Genomic DNA, 17,614 nt, shown 5'->3' with positions numbered 1-17,614 from the left:
AACAAAATCTATAAATTTTTGAAATTCAAAAAAAAATCCATGAGTATTTGAATACCATCAGATTTTAATGAATTTTAAACAATTTGAATCGAATAACATCAGTTTTTTAAACATAATTTAAAATCTCGATCGAATATCACAAGATTTTGTAACATAGTTTAAAATCGTAATTGAATATCCCAATTCATGATATTTTTTTAAAATCTAAATTAAATACTCTTGAAATTTATGAGGAAAAAAATCTTTTAGAATCCTAATTAAATGCTCCATGTCAGATACATTTGAGAATCCATGTACCCAATTTATGTTATAACCATCACTGAATGCTTATAAAATCCCAAGCCCCCAAGAGTAAAAGCCAAATCACATTACTATTTCATACTCACATTGGTAAACTTAAACTCTGCTCTGCATCAATGGCCAACATAGCAAACCACAACATCCATGTTGTCTTCCTCCCCTACTTAACTTCTAGCCACCTTATTCCCCTGGTGGACGCGGCCCTCCTCTTCGCCTCTCGCGACGGTGTCAAAGTCTCCATCGTCACAACTCCATGCAACGCAGCCATGTTCCAATCCTCTGTCGACAAGAGCACAAATTCTGGCCACCAAATTGCAATTTACTCCGTCGAGTTCCCCTCAGCACAAGTCAATCTCCCCGAAGGAATCGAGAGCATGAGCACCGCAACGTCAATTGAACAATACTTAAAGGTATGGAAGGCGATAGAATTAATTCAAAAACCGATGGAAAATTTAATTCGGTCTTTATCTCCCGATTGCATTTTTTCAGATATGTTCTATCCATGGACTGTTGATCTAGCACTGGAGCTTAATATTCCTCGGCTCATGTTTTTTGCTTCCAGTTTCTTTTATCAGTGTATCAGACACAACATAAAACTCCGTACTGATAATCTCGTGAAGCCCGGAACAGAAACATTTTCTGTTCCGGACCTCCCTCATTGCATCGAAATGAAAAAGACTCAGCTGCCAGAGTATTACATGACCAGAACACAATTCGGGGAATACATCAAAGTGATCGATAAATCACAAACTCAAAGCTATGGAACAGTCCACGATACTTTTTTCGAGCTCGAGCCGGCTTATGTCGACCTCTACAAGAATACGATTTGCCAAAAATCCTGGCACATCGGTCCTTTATTTCATTTTTCTAGAAGAAATGAGGTGCAGATTTCAGGGGAAAACATCAGCTCCAATCAAGATTGTCTGAACTGGCTCGACACACAGGTACTCCCTCCGGCCCATTTTGTTTTAGCTTTTCTGACTGCCCGATTTGCTTAACTTATTTTTAATCACATAAAAAGAGTTGGTGAAAATCAAATTAATGTATTTTATGAATATATAGTTGTAATATTCTTTTTTTTTTTGAATAAATAGTTGTAATATTCTTTGAAAGATTCTATGAACAAAAGATTCATTTTTTTTTGAAATATCCAGAATTCAAATAAAATGAGTCGAAGAGAGTATGTAATTGCCCCACTCAATCTGTAGCTATATAAAAAACATATTTTAGGCATAAAACCCTGCTAAAATAAAATTTATATGCTTTTTTTTATATTTATCGGAATTTTTTTAATTTTGACCCGCTGACTTAAATTTCTGGCTACGCCCGTATATTCAGGAACCAAAATCGGTTGTTTACGTGTGCTTCGGGAGCATGGTTAAATTTAGCGACGCACAATTGAGAGAAATTGTACGAGCATTAAATGCGTCGAACCAGCCGTTTATTTTCGTGACAAAGACAAGTGTGTCAGTACTAGGAGGTTTCGACGAGAACAAGGGAGTCATAATAAACGGCTGGGCTCCACAGATCAAGATATTGAACCACGTGGCAGTCGGGGGTTTCATGACACATTGCGGCTGGAACTCGGTTCTTGAAGCAATGGTTGCTGGTGTGCCACTCATTACTTGGCCTTTGTTTGCTGAACAATTTTTTAACGAGAGATTTATAATTCAGGTTTTGGGGAATGGAGTTGAAGTGGGATCCGATGTGTGGAATTCGGGGATGGTGATTAAGAGCCCGGTTATCGAGAAACGGAAGATAGAGAGGGCGGTGGTGAGGCTGATGGGAGGATCGGATGAAAGTAAGATGATTAGGCGACGGGCGGAGGAGTTGTCTGTGATGGCTAGACGTGCGACGGAGGAAGGGGGATCATCTTGTGAGGATCTCGCTGCATTGATTCAGGATATCAAAGATCTTGCGGCGAAGAAAAAGTGTTGTAATTGTTAATTTAACATTGCAATAGTTTGTTTGTTTTTTTGAACCCAATGTTTTTCAACCGATGTTACTTGAAAATATGAAATGCTATGGATTTTTATAAAGTTTCGTGCGAATATCTAGTTTTTCTGAAATGTGAGAAATTGAGTTGTTTTGGGCCCTTTTTGTCTGTTTTCAGGCTTGGGCTTGATAAACACTACTATAAGAATTTGATAGGATGGGCTATGTACTCTGTCCGTGTTCTTTACCCTACTTTTTGACAATAAAGTATAGTTCTATATTATTTTTTATTTTAAAAAAATCCTAAAAAAAGGTTAAACTTTTAAACTTTTATTCAGAAAAAAATAAATTAAGAAAAAGTTATTGAACTATATTTTATAAGAATCTCAAAATGCGTGCAAACAGTAAACGTAAATATCCTGGTGGGACGAAAAGAGTAGTATACTGCTTGAATAGCCTGCTCTTTTGGGCTAAGCAGTATTGTACGGGGAACTTAACTACAGTATGGGCTAAGCATTGCAGGCTTGCAGCAGGGGTACTCGACTCCAGAAGACCCCTCCGGATCTTCTAAGTCTACATACTATGAAAATCTAATAACCCCTGTGATACTCAATTTTCATATAAAATAAATTTCGCTAATACATAATTTTTTTATATATTTTGCGATTATAAATAATTTTAAACACTAGCTTGAATAATTTTTTTATGGTGAATGACATTTAAATTATGTATATTTGTCGAAACTATTTTTAATTAATATTTTGATATCCTTTATACCATATATATAAATTTTATAAATTAGGGAATGTTATCGAATTTATAATTATTTTGATTTGAAAATTTTAATACAAATTAATGTTGATATTTTATTTAGAAGTTTGAAAAAATAATGTATGTAATATGTGCTATTATGTCGTATTAATATTTTTATAAAATCCTACTTGATAATCCTATGAAGTCATAAATTTATTCGGTTTTTTTTATTGGGTCGTTCCGGTGTATTACTTTTTGTTGAGATGGGGTTTTTACTGATTATGAATTTTGTTTATAGAACCTGATTATTAATGAGGTGTTGACCAATAAAATTCTCTATCTCAACAAAAATACTAATAAAATTTTCTAAAAATGATTGTTAATGTATTCATATCCGCGCAATAAAATCCTTACTTTATGAACGGATCTTGTGTATGCTGACTTGTATTCGAGAGGCAAAAGGTGTTTTCTTCCCTAAAAGCGGAATATGTAAAATATTATAGTACTCATTATTATGGTGAAACGGTGGGAGCTAAACTTATTGGGGACTGAATTCATCTGGCATTAATTGCTATAAACGCGATATGCAATTTAACTCGACGATTTTTCAAATGAGAAATTGTCCTTAACTTATAGTATTTATTTACCAAATAAAAAGAAATTTTACTTATAATATTAACATCGAAATAACTATTAAATCTTACCTATATTTACTCCATCATTCCTGCAAGTTTTCTGTGTCAAGGATCGTTTTCCCCCTAGCTTTTCATGTATAATGGGGGTGTTTGGCTGGCATTTTAAGCTCAGTTTCTGAATTTATAAGTTGGAAACACTTATTTGTACCGTTTGTGTAAAAAGTCAAAAAGCACTTATAAAAAGCTCGGAATGCTAATTTTTGTTTCACGACTTCTACTTATTTCTCAAACACTTTAACCATTTATAAGTCTTAACTTGCTTCTCACTTCTTTATTTTAAGCAAAAATCACTTATTTTAAACTCAGTCAAACGGCGTATACAATACTGGAAATATTACATTGAAAAGATTAATACAAAGAAACAGTTTACAATTTTATTGAAAATAGAGATAGATAATAGAAGATAGATAATTCTTAAGAACTACATTCAAAGACAGAAATAAATTGTGACAAAAAAAGTAGGGGTGATCAAGAAACCGTCCAAACCGCATAAACCGCCCGCACCGCACCAAACCGCATCGTAAAACGTGGTTTTTAATTTTCGTGGTGCGGTTGCAGTTTGAATTTTTCACAAACCGCACGGTGCAGTGCGGGTTGCGGTTTGACATATTACTAGTGCGGTTCAAACCGCACCGCACCGCAATATTATAATATATATAAATATATTAGTGATTGTCAATTAAAATTATATTATATACATATATATATATATTATAATTTTGTTATATATATATTTATTAAATCTTTTCAAATAATAGTTAATTATTATTTTCTCAATCTCGCATTAATATTATAGCAACTTTATATGAATAGATTATATTATTATAATATGTCTCTTAGTATCCATATTTATTATTATATTTACACTTTTGTTTGCATTATATTAGTAGTTGTTGTAGCTCCGAAATGATAAATATCGTATAAATTCATTACCAAAGATTTTAGTTATTTCAATTTTATTTTTAACTTCAACAAAAAATATTTATTTTTAAACATACAAACCGTACAAACCGCACCGCACCACACCGCATTTATGTGGTGCGGTGTGGTGCGGTTTATGCGGTTTTTATGCTAGCGCGGTGCGGTTACGGTTTGAGTTTTTAACTAAACCGCATAAGCAGTTTGGTTTGCGATTTTAAAGAAAAACCGCACCGCGATGATCCCTAAAAAAAAGACATAAATAAAACTAAAAGTCAAAGTGGAAGTTAAGATTGGGTGCCTATGTTGAAATTTATACACACCCGTGACAGACACCAAACCTCATGCAGTCATGCTCAACCTTTCAGCAGGGCACATGTTGTTTGTGCCACTTCTTTCCCTCCACAAAACTCTTTATATACGGTCAATTTGTATTACAATTGACTCTATATTACAAAAAATCTGCATAAGTTATCATATAAAATAAATAAACAAAAATTTATTGACTGAAATTCAGAAAAATATATTTATGGTAAATAAATATTCAATTCATTGAAATACAACTAAATATGTGTTTAATTCTCTTTTCTATTTTCTCAAAAAAAAATAGTAATTAAAAATTAATAAAATCCAAGAATCCTAATTTGTGAAAACAAACAACTAAGAAAAACTTCTTTTCTCTGCATGCCACCGAAACCTGTATATTGCTTGTACACGATATCTTGTATTTAAAGCTAACATGCATGTGTATTACACATAAATTCGTGTGCTACAAAGAGTTCATCATCCACTATAAAGTCGGCATTTGCAGTTTTCATCAAGACATAATATAATGGAGGACCAAACCAGAGAACCCAATTTCTAATCCGATTAGTTATGAGCTCTTAGAAAGATATGACAATGGAGGGCCATTCGAATATCATTGTACCTCGAGAATCATTCCTTCTCTATGTACACACTTTCCTTATCCATCTCTCTTAATCCTCTTTTTAATCGCCTATTTTATTATTATATTATTGATTTACTTCACTGATTAGCAGAATCCTGCGATTAGATTCATGGGAAGACTATTTCACCAAACTTAATCATGTACAAATATAGTTTATTAGATTAATTTGAAAAGCTCGGTTCTTTAATAATTAGGATTATGAAGGGTGAGCACTAGGATTAAATTAAGGACACACGGAAAGTTATAGCTAAAGAAGGGATTAAATAAGGTGGAAATAGGAGGGGTATATTTATGTGCATATTTAAGATGGCTGTAAAAATAAAAGGAAAATAGAAAAAGGCAGTGGTGGGAGCATGTGGTGCAAAGTTCCACATGGTTAGAATCGAAAGCACGAGATGGATAAAAAAGGTGGGGGTGAGAATAAAGTTACACATGGCAGCAACTCATGATTATACGCTATGGCTGGCGCATCTATTCTCCCTGCTGTAAATATATATGAGCCGGAGAGAGTAATTTACTTAACAGAAAGAGCACGATTGGATAAGGCAGTGGTGTGCTTATCCTCTGTTGTCTCGGATACCCGGATTCGATTCTGACTCACCCCGAGAATTATTAGAACAGATACTAATGTGTAAGGCATATAAGCCTGCATTGTCAAAAAAAAAAAAAATTTACTTAACAGAAATGATTGTTAGAGCATTTTCGGTGAGTTGGTAAAATTAGTCAACTAAATTAAATATGTGGTACATTATATTGGCTATAGTTGATTATATTTAGTAAAAGACAGAAATTAGAATTAATCGATGATTGATCACGATAGAATATAGATATTTAGAGATAAGGAGAATGTATTATTCGATTTGAGTTTTTTTACATAAATTCTGTATTTTTTTATTTATAATATATATTAATGATTTTTGGTTAATCATCGAATTTTAGAACAGAATTTAGAGACAAAAAAGAATGTATTATTGAAGTTGAGTTTTTCTTATATAATTTCTATAATTTTTATTTATATTATATATTACTCCCTCCGTCTCTTAATACTTTTCCTGTTTGCCTTTGACACGTTTGCCAACGCACACTTTTAATCGTTAATATCTTTAATTTTATATTAGTAATAAATATAAAAATTTCACTGTATTAAAGTACTCATAAATATGAATTCAACAAGATCACTCATGACTATATTTGGTTTTATAGATTAGATGTAAGTTAGTAATTTGTCTCATGTCAAGAACAGTCCCGACATTTCAAATGAGAAAAGCATTTAGGCACGGAGGGAGTAATATTTAGACGGGTGAATGGTTTTATGAACATGCAACCAATTATTTATAGACAAACACGCCATGGTGGTGAGAAATTCAAGAGAAAAGTTTCCTTAGATGGTGTTGCTGGGCCTGGGCAGTGGTGAGTTGGTTACAGTAAGACTGGATGGATGTAAGTTATAAGGATAGGTGATCGATTAGGTCCAAGGTTGTAAAAATCGGAACTCGGTCCAACTCGGTTTGGTTCCGGAAAAATGAGTACTCGGAACTCGGGTGAGTACTCGGAATGAGTAATCGGATAACTAATCGGGTATTTTTTTTAATTAATTTTTTTCTCTCATATATGGTTATATACTGATTAATAATAAAACTATCTAATAATATTAATATTTTAATAAAACACTTGAAATAATGAAGTTCAAATATAAGTTAATTGTTTGATAGTTTTTGACATAATAATCATTCACAAGTTTTAATCATAAAACACATATACTTTCTAATTAATGTCAATACTTTACCAAAAAAAGATCAAAACATACATAAATTTACGTTTAGTCTTTTTTGAAATAATTTTCAAATAAAACAATAAAAAATTGATAAGTCAAACTCGGATATGACCTCGAGTACTCGGAGTCAAACCGAAGTTTGACCGATTTTTTAATAAATCGGTTTTGAACCCGATTACTCGGAACTCGGATCGGACGAGGGGTTAAAAACGAGTACTCGGAATGAGTACTCGGCCGACTCGGCGATTTTTAGAACACTGATTAGGTCACAGAGATGACCGAAAGCTGCAAATGTGCATGTTATTGCCAACCAGAAAAGGGTAAATTAAAAGAATATGGATCCATGGGAAAGCTAGTGCAATTTCTTCAAGATAGAGTAAGGGACCTTCCTACGTATGCATACGAGATTCGCAACAACAGACAGTATGTTTTGTGCTGGGATATCTCGGTGAGTCTGTGATTTAAAAATTTAACTTTAGATATCAACTAATTTAATTTATGATCATAATTTTTATTCAAATTTATCAGTGTGATCCGAATTTAATACAAATTATTATATATATATATATATATATATCATATTATATAAATATTATATTAAAATATTTAATATTTAATATCATGGACTATGACATTAACAAACAATACGAGTTGATCATTTTTAATTTTATAATATAAGGTGTAAACTAAAATAAAGGCTTTGGCTGGATTTGGATTTGTACCACAAATATAAGGACTTACTTTGCGTGAATATTTCATATTTACATAGTTTATTTCAAAATTAAAATATTTGAGAGCGATGTATTTATTTTTCAGAAAAAAATATATATTTTACATAATTTTCTCATAATTAACTATCTTGTTATATAAAAAATGAGATAAAACAAACCAGAAGCATGGACCATTAGAATAAAAATTATTGCCCAACAGATTTTCAGGAAATGGAATATATTGATTTAGACACCTGACTGATATTATAACAACAAGTTATAGCTAAACTAAGCTTATCCTTAATTAATTAATTTAATTAGAGATCGGATGCTTTACCCGAAAGTTACTGCTCACTCCTGTGGTCGTTAGAATAGATACATAAACTCCGAGCTGATTAATGGGTTTCTAACTAATTAATTACTCAACCACACCTTAATTACTGACTTTCATATGATGTCTAATCAAGTCAATGTTTAATCAAACAGTTTAAGGTACATTTTCTTTAAAAACCGTGGTTTGTCACATCAGATATATGCAGCGGTGTTTACAGATTGATCAGCTTTAAGGCCAAGGTTACAGTATTGTGAACATGCAGTGTCGGGGCCAGCAGGCATGAAGATGATTAACTGTGCATGTAAAAAGGTGATGGATATAAAACACCTAGAATTCGGTAAAACTTTTCTTTAGCATATTGGTGAGGTTAATTAAGTAATATTACTGAGATATTCCACTAATTGTTAGTATTATTAAAGGAAATATGTTAGTAATTAAGTAAATGATTATACTTTTTCACTAACAAACAAAAACTAAAAAATATAGTGTAGATTTATGCTGTATAGTCACTAAACTTTTTTACTTTTAAATTTTGAAATAGTTAATGATTATTGATTTTCATAATTACATTTTTTTTGACAAAACTTTCATAATTGTGTTGATTTAGAATGAGATTAAATAGAGCACCATTGGCCCAGATGTCGACTCTGTCTCAACTCGAGAATATCTTAAAAGAGTTATAAATGTGATTCAACATTGTCATTAAAGTAAAAATTTCAATCATTAAAAAATTGAAATTTTATATCAACTTAGTCATTGGCATACGGTGTTTTTAGTCAAATTTTCATAATAATAATTAAATCGAATCTTTTTGTAATAAATGCTATATATTTGATATTTGGATACAACGAGTAATGTATTTGATATTCCGTCCAAAATGAAAAGAATTTACGACTTCAGAGTAACAAAAAGAGAAATAAAATGGAGGAAAATAATTAGCTAGGAAACTGAGATACGGAAGAGTGGGGAGAGAGGGGGGGGGGGGGGGGGGGGGGGGGGGAGCGCGAGGGGCCCTAGTGACGGTGTGTACAAGTAGAATTGGTTGCTTGGTGTGCATCGAAGCTAACGGTAAGAAAAGGAAGATCTAACGCAAAGTGGGAGTTAGGTCGAGAAATAAAAGGAAACTTAGGGTTGGGAGAATTTCTGTCAGCTTTTGCTTTTTTTTCTCCACCTCCTTGGCTAGAGATGAGGAGAGTGTTGGTGAATCTGTGGGGTTTCTTTGCTTCACTTCTAGTTCACCACAACCACACAGGAACAGTCTGTAGTGCGTGTGTTAAACAGTTAGTCAGTAAATAGCCTAGATATGTATTACCACTTACAGTTCCAGCTATATTTTACATTTTGAGGTCATTCCATTCTTTTGTACTTGAATAATCAAAGCTTTTAACAAGTCGGGGAGTTCTTTTTGGAAATCGGGTCAAATCCTGAATTTAAAAATAAGTTGAAGCAAATCGGATCATTTTTTGTAAATGTAAAAAAAATGAAAATAAAAATGATATCTAAGTAACTTCTTATAAGTAATATTTAAAACCTGCGGATCGCTTTTATTTTTATTGTCACATTTTCAATAATCTGTGAATCATTGATAAGCCGACATTATCTAAACATATTTTAACCTCCCAACTTATAGCATTAAATCATTTTAAGTCACGTCACAATTTTAACAACCAAACGGCTGTGAAGACCAGAAAATTAACAAGGTCGCTTAACCTTACATAATTATGTTTGTACGTATACGTAAACTCCTGGGGGTCTATAATTAATGCAAGATTGCAGTTCATCATCGTGCACCAACTATGTTTCAGATTTTGCGGGATGACAATCTCATTATGTACAAGCAGCACCTCAAGTCCTCAATCCTCTTATTCAACATGCTTCAGAGTTTTGGGAATACATGATTTTGTATACTTAACATATTTGTATACTTAACATAATAATCACATCCTATATCCACAATCAAGTTTTTTACTAGTATATAATTATAATCAACTGGTACTTTATTTATTCTAGCGAAGATAAACAATTTCACAAGATATTTAATTAATTTCCAACTAAATTAAACTGTGGAAATTTAATTAATCATTCAATGGGTTCATATTGAATAAGAGTACAGAACATAAAATCTAAGTCGGAAGGACGTGGAATGAATGGATGAATGACTTGATGAGGCACCACACGAGAGGAATCATTTAAAAATGGGACCAAATATAAATACATACACATTCTGACTACTGACTCTACGAATTATATAAATTTTCGTATTCTCCAGTCCCCACCTTTTAAGTGTCAGTTTCTCGCTAAAAAGCTAGCCGTGAACTTTATCACTCTATCCTTTTATATTTTGGGTTTATTTATTTATTCAAAAATAAATTTGTCATTTTTCAGTTGGAATTTTGTTGTATAACCGGTCCTTTCTTTTTTTGTGAGTTGTATTTCTTTCTTATGGTATTGTCTCACTTGTTTCATCATTTGCTCCTAACAAGAACAACATATTCTATCATCATGTTTTTTTTCAAGTGGTTGTATTACTTGTATTTTCCTCCATTTCTATTGTGCTACTAATTACCGATATATATATTAGGTAATTTTATAATAGTTCTGACCGTTGACAAAATTAGTATATATATCATTTTCATAAAATAAATTTTAATTTTTTTATTTATGTGCTATAAATTTATGAAAATATTGAATATCTAAATAAAATATATTTAATTTATGTAAAATGCTTGGTACCCCAAAATTTGATTCAATATCTTTAATAAAATTACATGCGTAACATTTGATGGAAATGGACCTTGTATATGCATTAATATCACCAATTAAAACATATCCTTTCAATTGTCATTTCATTTCATGCAAAAAAATTACCCAATCTTATATATGCAACACTATTATAATAATAGACATTTGAATTTCATACTCCTGTCATATTAAATATATAATTTATTATAAAATGGCCATTCAAAATATTTGAAAAATACCACCAAAATGGAGCAATTAGAATATAATATCTCAAATTTAATGCTATATTATAGATACGAGAAATGAATAAATTGAGAATAGGTATTTCCTCCGCTCCTTGAGTTGTATACATTGGGGGACGGGGACGCGACACGGACTTTAATGCTCTTCCGTAACGTATTTTAAAGATTTTTCTTTTCTGAATTAAAATTTGAATATTATATTTTTTTGCCGCAAATTTTTTTAAAAAAAAGAATTAATAGAACTATATTTTATAAGAACATTGAAATACGTGTCTAGCAGTGAAAAAGAAACGTATAAAATTAAATAGTTCGACAGAGTAGTAAATAGGTACCGAGAATACAAATTTATGTCTTTTATGATTGTTTTTTACTGTTCTTTTTTGAACAAATAACAAAAAGATAAAAATTTAAATACTTTTTCATTCATGCATTTTTATTTTTTTTTCTGAAGTACCTTGGTTTATAGAAAGACAAACGGAATCTCATTTTCTACAAATTTTGGGTTAGGAAATTAGAATCGACAAATAAACGAACTTGGCCAATTAGTAAAGGTGGGAAAACCGGGACCAGAAAGATGATAGGAAGAGGCCATGTGAGAGTGGGGTCACCTGAGCTGGACATGTCTAAATTGTAACAGTAGTAGACTTAAGTGGGGTCCATCTTTGGACCACGGCCTTTTAAACACCTCCACCACTTTGGTCCCAAACTCCACCATTAGATTTCTCCTTGCTAGTTGCTATGTATAGTATAGTGTTTACCTCTCCTTAATTTATTTTCCTTTATAAAATGTGAACCACGTCGTTTTTTTATCGTGTATATTTTTTTTGTCGGGTAAATAAATTAAAAATAATTTTTTTATGTAATATAGTATTTTAATCATGTGTAATAAATAGATCTAAATCTTCTTATATATTAAATATTTGGATTTTAATAGTATAATATAGATATTATTTATTATATTTTATGCCTATTACCCCCTCTTTTCCTTTCATTTCTTCATTTTTTCATTACTCCACACGTATTTTAAGATGCATATAAAACATAGTTTCATAACTCTTTTTTTTGATTTATTTTTTATAAAAATTTAGATAGTAAACTTTTATTCAGAAAAAAAGGTTCAAAATAATTTACCGATATATATTATGAGAACATTAGAATGCGTGACGAATCATCGTCTGTATAAATAACTAGTTGAGAAGCCGTGCGTTGCGGCGGCCTATAAAAATTATATTAATGATTTAATATTAATATTTGTTGAATAAAATAATTTTGTGGCTGTCATAAAAACTACATTAACGTTTCAAAATTAAAATTTGTAGGATAAAATAATTTTATATTATAAAATTTTTGATGTAATACCAATACTAATATATAAAATTGCAAAATTGGACTATAATTCATGGTGAAAAAATGAAAATAAATTTATACAGGTAATTAACAATCTGAAGCACGACGAGTCTTAATTTTATTTGTGTTTTTTTTTTGAAAAGTAATCTTGTTCTTACATTGTCACCTTCCGCCAATTTTTTTGGATTGATTGTGCACAAAAACATCTAACTTAAATCCGTGAGGTTGTAGTATTGAGAGAGAGGAGTTTGTGTTTAGATGATCCAAAACCTTACCATCTATAGGGTTATTTATAGGTGCAGAGAGACTTGTGTGCTACTCTTTCTCATAATTAAATAATATGAAACAAAATCATATTAAAACTTTCAAACTACTATATTCCGTAAATAATCTGAAACAAAATCAGATTGTGAAACTTGTTTCTAATATACCCGAAACTAAAAAACATAGTTCTAATTTTTGATATTTTTCATCTAGAAATTAGAAAAATAGAACGGAGCGATATGAGAGGCGTTACCTACACGCCCCTTGCTTCTCCACCATATTTTCTTGTTAACAAAGTAAATCATATAAAAATTAACAACAACAAACATGTTCGATGAACAAATCAAATATTATAAAAGAATAACCACAAACATACATCACTAATAGTTAATTTATTGATATTATCCATCAATATCATGTCAAGATTATATTCTTTTCCCATGTTTCAATTTGTCGACTCCCACGTAGTGATCTATAACTATCTTTGCTTGCAACAACCTTTATTTTTTTAATAATATATAAACAGCCTTCACTTATCGTTGCAGAAGAACGACACCACCGAGTTAGAAATCAAGCAAGAGAACTATCACCGGAGAAAGGTAGAGTTGTGATATTGAGAGAGAGGAGGTTGTGTTTAGATGATCCAAAACCCTACAATCTATAGGGGTATTTATAGGTGCAGAGAGACTTGTGTGCTACTCTTTCCCATAATTAAATAATCTGAAATAAAATCAGATTAAAACTTTCAGACTATTATATTCCATAAATAATCTGAAACAAAATCAGATTCTGAAACTTGCTTCCAATATACCCGAAACTAAAAAAGGTAGTTCTAATTTTTGATATTTTCATCCAAAAATTCCAGAAAATTAGAAAAATAAAACAGAGCGATGTGAGAGGCGCCACCTACACGCCCCTCGCTTCTCCTTTATATAAGTATACTAGTGAAAAAAGCCGCGCTTCGCGGCGGCGTGATAAATTTTGATATGAATCAGTATTATAATACCATAAAAATTATTTTGAGTCATCTTTCCGTTAAACATATCACAAATAAAAAATATTATAATTGGTATAAAAATTTGTTTAAGTGGCCATACTTTCAAACACAATACTAATAATAAAATTAGTTTGAACCTCCTTCCCGTCAAAGACAATATTAATCCATAATTATTGTTTTTATGATAAAATTAAATACTATAATTTAGATTAAAATTAGTTTGAGCCGCTCTCTTATCAAACACAATACCAATAACAAAACATTATAATTTAGATATTAGTTTGAGTCGCCTTACTGTCAAACACATTCTAATAAAAATTATTCTAATTATGATAAAATCAAAAATTATAATTGGACAAAAACTATTTTGAACTGTGGTCCCGTTTTAACAAAAATATATATTTTAACATAAATAAAAATTTATTTTAGCCACTTTCTCGTCAAACATAATACTAATAGAAAATTTATTATTATTTAGATAAAAATTAGTTTGGGCCGCCTCCCGTGCCCGTCAAACACAATACTAATTAACATTATCATAAAATCAATATATGATTCCTATTTTATATGTATTATTTTATATGTTAATTATTTTTATTTTTTGACTCCTTTTATTAGTTTAAAATTATTATTCTTTTATGGTTCTAATATTTTTGGCATTAGTTTTTTAATGATTATTATCTTTACAATCCTTTATTTTCTATTCAGAATTTAAGAAAATTATAAGACTAAATCGGAAATAAAAATTGTACGTATTACCTTACAAATCTTAAATATAAATTGTATTTTATCTATGATTATTAGTTTGAATATATATAATCATATTACTTTTGGCATTCCTAAATAATAAAAAAATTGTATTACCTCTAGAATTCGAAAAAAAATTTGTATTAACTTTTGGAATCCTTCAAGTTGATTTTTTAAATTATAATTATAATTGGATAAAAATTATTTTGAACTGTGGTACCGTTTTAAAAAACAAATATTATAACATAGATAAAAAATTATATTAGCCACTAACCCGTCAAACATAATACTAATAGAAAATTTATTATTATTTAAATAAAAATTGGTTTGGGCCGCCTCCCGTGCCCGTCAAACGCAATACTAATCAAGAATCATTTACATTATTATAAAATCAATATATATTTCCTATTTTATATATCCTATTTTTTTGTTAATTATTTTTATTTCATGATTCCTATTTATTACTTAAAAATTATTACTCTTTTATGGTTCTAATTTTTTTGCTATTAGTGTTTTTTAATGATTATTATCTTTGCAATCCTTTATTTTCTATACGAAATTTTAAAAAAATTATAAGACTAAATTAATAATAAAAATTGTACGTATTACCTTACAAATCTTAAATATAAATTGTATTTTATATGTGATTTTTAGTTTAAATAATTATAATCCTACTCTTTTTAGGATAACTAAATAAGAAAAGAATTGTATTATCTTTATAATCCAAAAGGAAAAGAATTGTATTAACTTTTGGAATCTTTGAACCTGATTTTTTTAAACATAATCCTATTTCTTTTAGGATTACTAAATAAGAAAAGAATTGTGTCATTTTTAGAATTCAATAAGAAATATCAAATAAAAAAGAAAAGAATAATCCTATTTCTTTTAGGATTACTAAATAGAAAAAGAATTGTGTCATATTTAGATTTCAATAAAAATATTAAATAAAAAAGAAAAGAATTGTATCATCTTTAGAATTCAATAAGAAAAGAATTGTATCACCTTTAGAATTCTTGAACCTGAATCAAGCAATTCTAGAGACGCCTGCATCCTCCTTTATATATATATATATGATTGATTGAGGCGACGGACGGGCTAACTATTAGTTGGAATACGAATCACAATTCTTTTATGATTCTTATTTCATTCTTATTTATTATATTTATAATGTTCGGAACCTATTTGTATGTTTTTATTATACTGTATGTAGTCGAAATTAAATAAGAATCTTGTTCCATTTTACTATCCCTATTTCTTAAGTATTTAATATTATTTTACACGCCACATTATTTCTTGTTTGTTCTGTCGATCATTATATAATAAATATATTGATCGATTGATGACTATACTAGCATTATCTTATTTGCAAACTGATAACAAATTGTGCTTTCTCGGGAAGTAATATTTTGTGTATCTTGTACTGGAGAATTGAGGTTACCCTCGTTGTATGCGTATGCGAACAAGTCTTTAGAATTTTCAGGAATTTATTATCATAAAAATTAGTTATTATAAATTTAGAAAATATAGAGAGTATTTAGGACTTACAATATTATAAACCGGATTAGATTATATAGTTTGTTTAACTTGAATTTAAAATAATAACTTATGACTTAACAATTAACATACTTAATATCATAGAGAGTGTAAAATGTATGTGTGAACAATTTTGACTTATATTAATGACTTATGATTTATTAAAAATATAATAATAAAAAATAAAATTGATTTATGAATACCTGCTGAATTTTGAATTATATTAATAAAAAAAGATAAAAAAAATATAGTCACGGCAAAAAGTAATTAAATTAGTCTGACTTTAAGTCAATCTCTAAGTTATCACACATAGACATTTTTCATCCTAAATTAAAAAATAAATTTAATTTCGAACTTAGACAAATAAACTTTTAATCACTTGTTTAAAGTTTGGAACTCCAGTATTAAAAGAATAAGATATCCAAAAATTATACATACAAGCCCATAAATCTAATTAAAAAAGAAAGAGAGAAAACGAAGGAAACTCCAAAATGACTAGTCGTATCTATGTCGGAAATGGAGCTCGGAAGTAAACAAACTTTATATACTTAAGTACAATAAATAACAAAGACATGAAAGGAAACTGACAACTGTATCAAGAGAATAGCCGTTATGAGAAGGGCAAAACAGGGATAAATTAAAGAGCCCAGAGAGTTGACTATTGGACATTTCCATATTCAATATAATTAAACTTGAGCTGAAAATGGAACTAAAATTATTAAGAGAGATAACAATTTTAAGAATGGGTTTTGGTCTGTAACAATCGATTGCTACAGAGCTTCAAAGCCCTTAGATCTGTATTTTAATGGTGAGGAAAAAATTCCGATCCGCGGAAAATTATAGCGGATCGGTAAAAAAAATAATTCAATCTGGACCCTTCAAATAGAAATCCGACGGCTCTGGTAATGTGTATTATGTAAACGGTTTCTGACACACGGTTGTCAGGGACCAGGACCCTTTAAGAAAGAATTTAGGTGGATTACCCGTCTCCGGATGTGCTAGGTTGAATTTTTACCTGTCTAAGGAACCAGTTACTCTAAAACCTTAAGGTGTTAGAGAATGGCTCTCTCCAGGATCTTATATTTTAAGACTCCCCCTCATTCGAGAGCGCATTTATGGGTCGAAGAGTGGATCACGAGCGCTCATCTTTGAAGCATTAATTTGCCATTCGTGCCACTATAAATTGTGAGAATATTGGGGGTGGCAGGGATCGAACCTGAGTCCTCTGCCAACCTGGCTCTGATACCATGTCAAGGAATCAGTTACTCCAAAATCTCAAGGTGTTAGAGAATGACCCTTTCCAGGATATTATATTCTAACACTACCCTCCTTTACCGATTTGCTTTTCTGTGAAAAAAAAATCAAATTCTGGTT

The 17,614-nt window shown here is 30.4% G+C and overlaps 1 protein-coding gene across 1 annotated transcript; it reads left to right on the top strand.

Moving 5' to 3' along the window:
• The first annotated feature begins 416 nt into the window (after positions 1-416).
• Positions 417-2,272, top strand: LOC108221817 (nuatigenin 3-beta-glucosyltransferase). Its single transcript, XM_017395672.2, has 2 exons — positions 417-1,244; positions 1,639-2,272. The coding sequence occupies exons 1-2, from the start codon at positions 417-419 to the stop codon at positions 2,245-2,247; spliced, it is 1,437 nt and encodes a 478-aa protein (XP_017251161.1). The 3' UTR covers positions 2,248-2,272.
• The last annotated feature ends 15,342 nt before the right edge of the window (positions 2,273-17,614 follow it).

This window comes from Daucus carota, chromosome 5 (genome assembly GCF_001625215.2).
Source record: "Daucus carota subsp. sativus chromosome 5, DH1 v3.0, whole genome shotgun sequence".
In the NCBI taxonomy this organism is placed as follows: domain Eukaryota; kingdom Viridiplantae; phylum Streptophyta; class Magnoliopsida; order Apiales; family Apiaceae; genus Daucus; species Daucus carota.
This window is presented reverse-complemented; position numbering and strand designations above follow the sequence as displayed.

Bases quoted from the DNA above. Each gene is read 5' to 3' on its own strand.
- LOC108221817 (XM_017395672.2), top strand. From the start codon at position 417: ATGGCCAACATAGCAAACCACAACATCCATGTTGTCTTCCTCCCCTAC. The intron at 1,245-1,638 runs GTACTCCCTCCG...CCGTATATTCAG, and splicing joins TGAACTGGCTCGACACACAG to GAACCAAAATCGGTTGTTTA.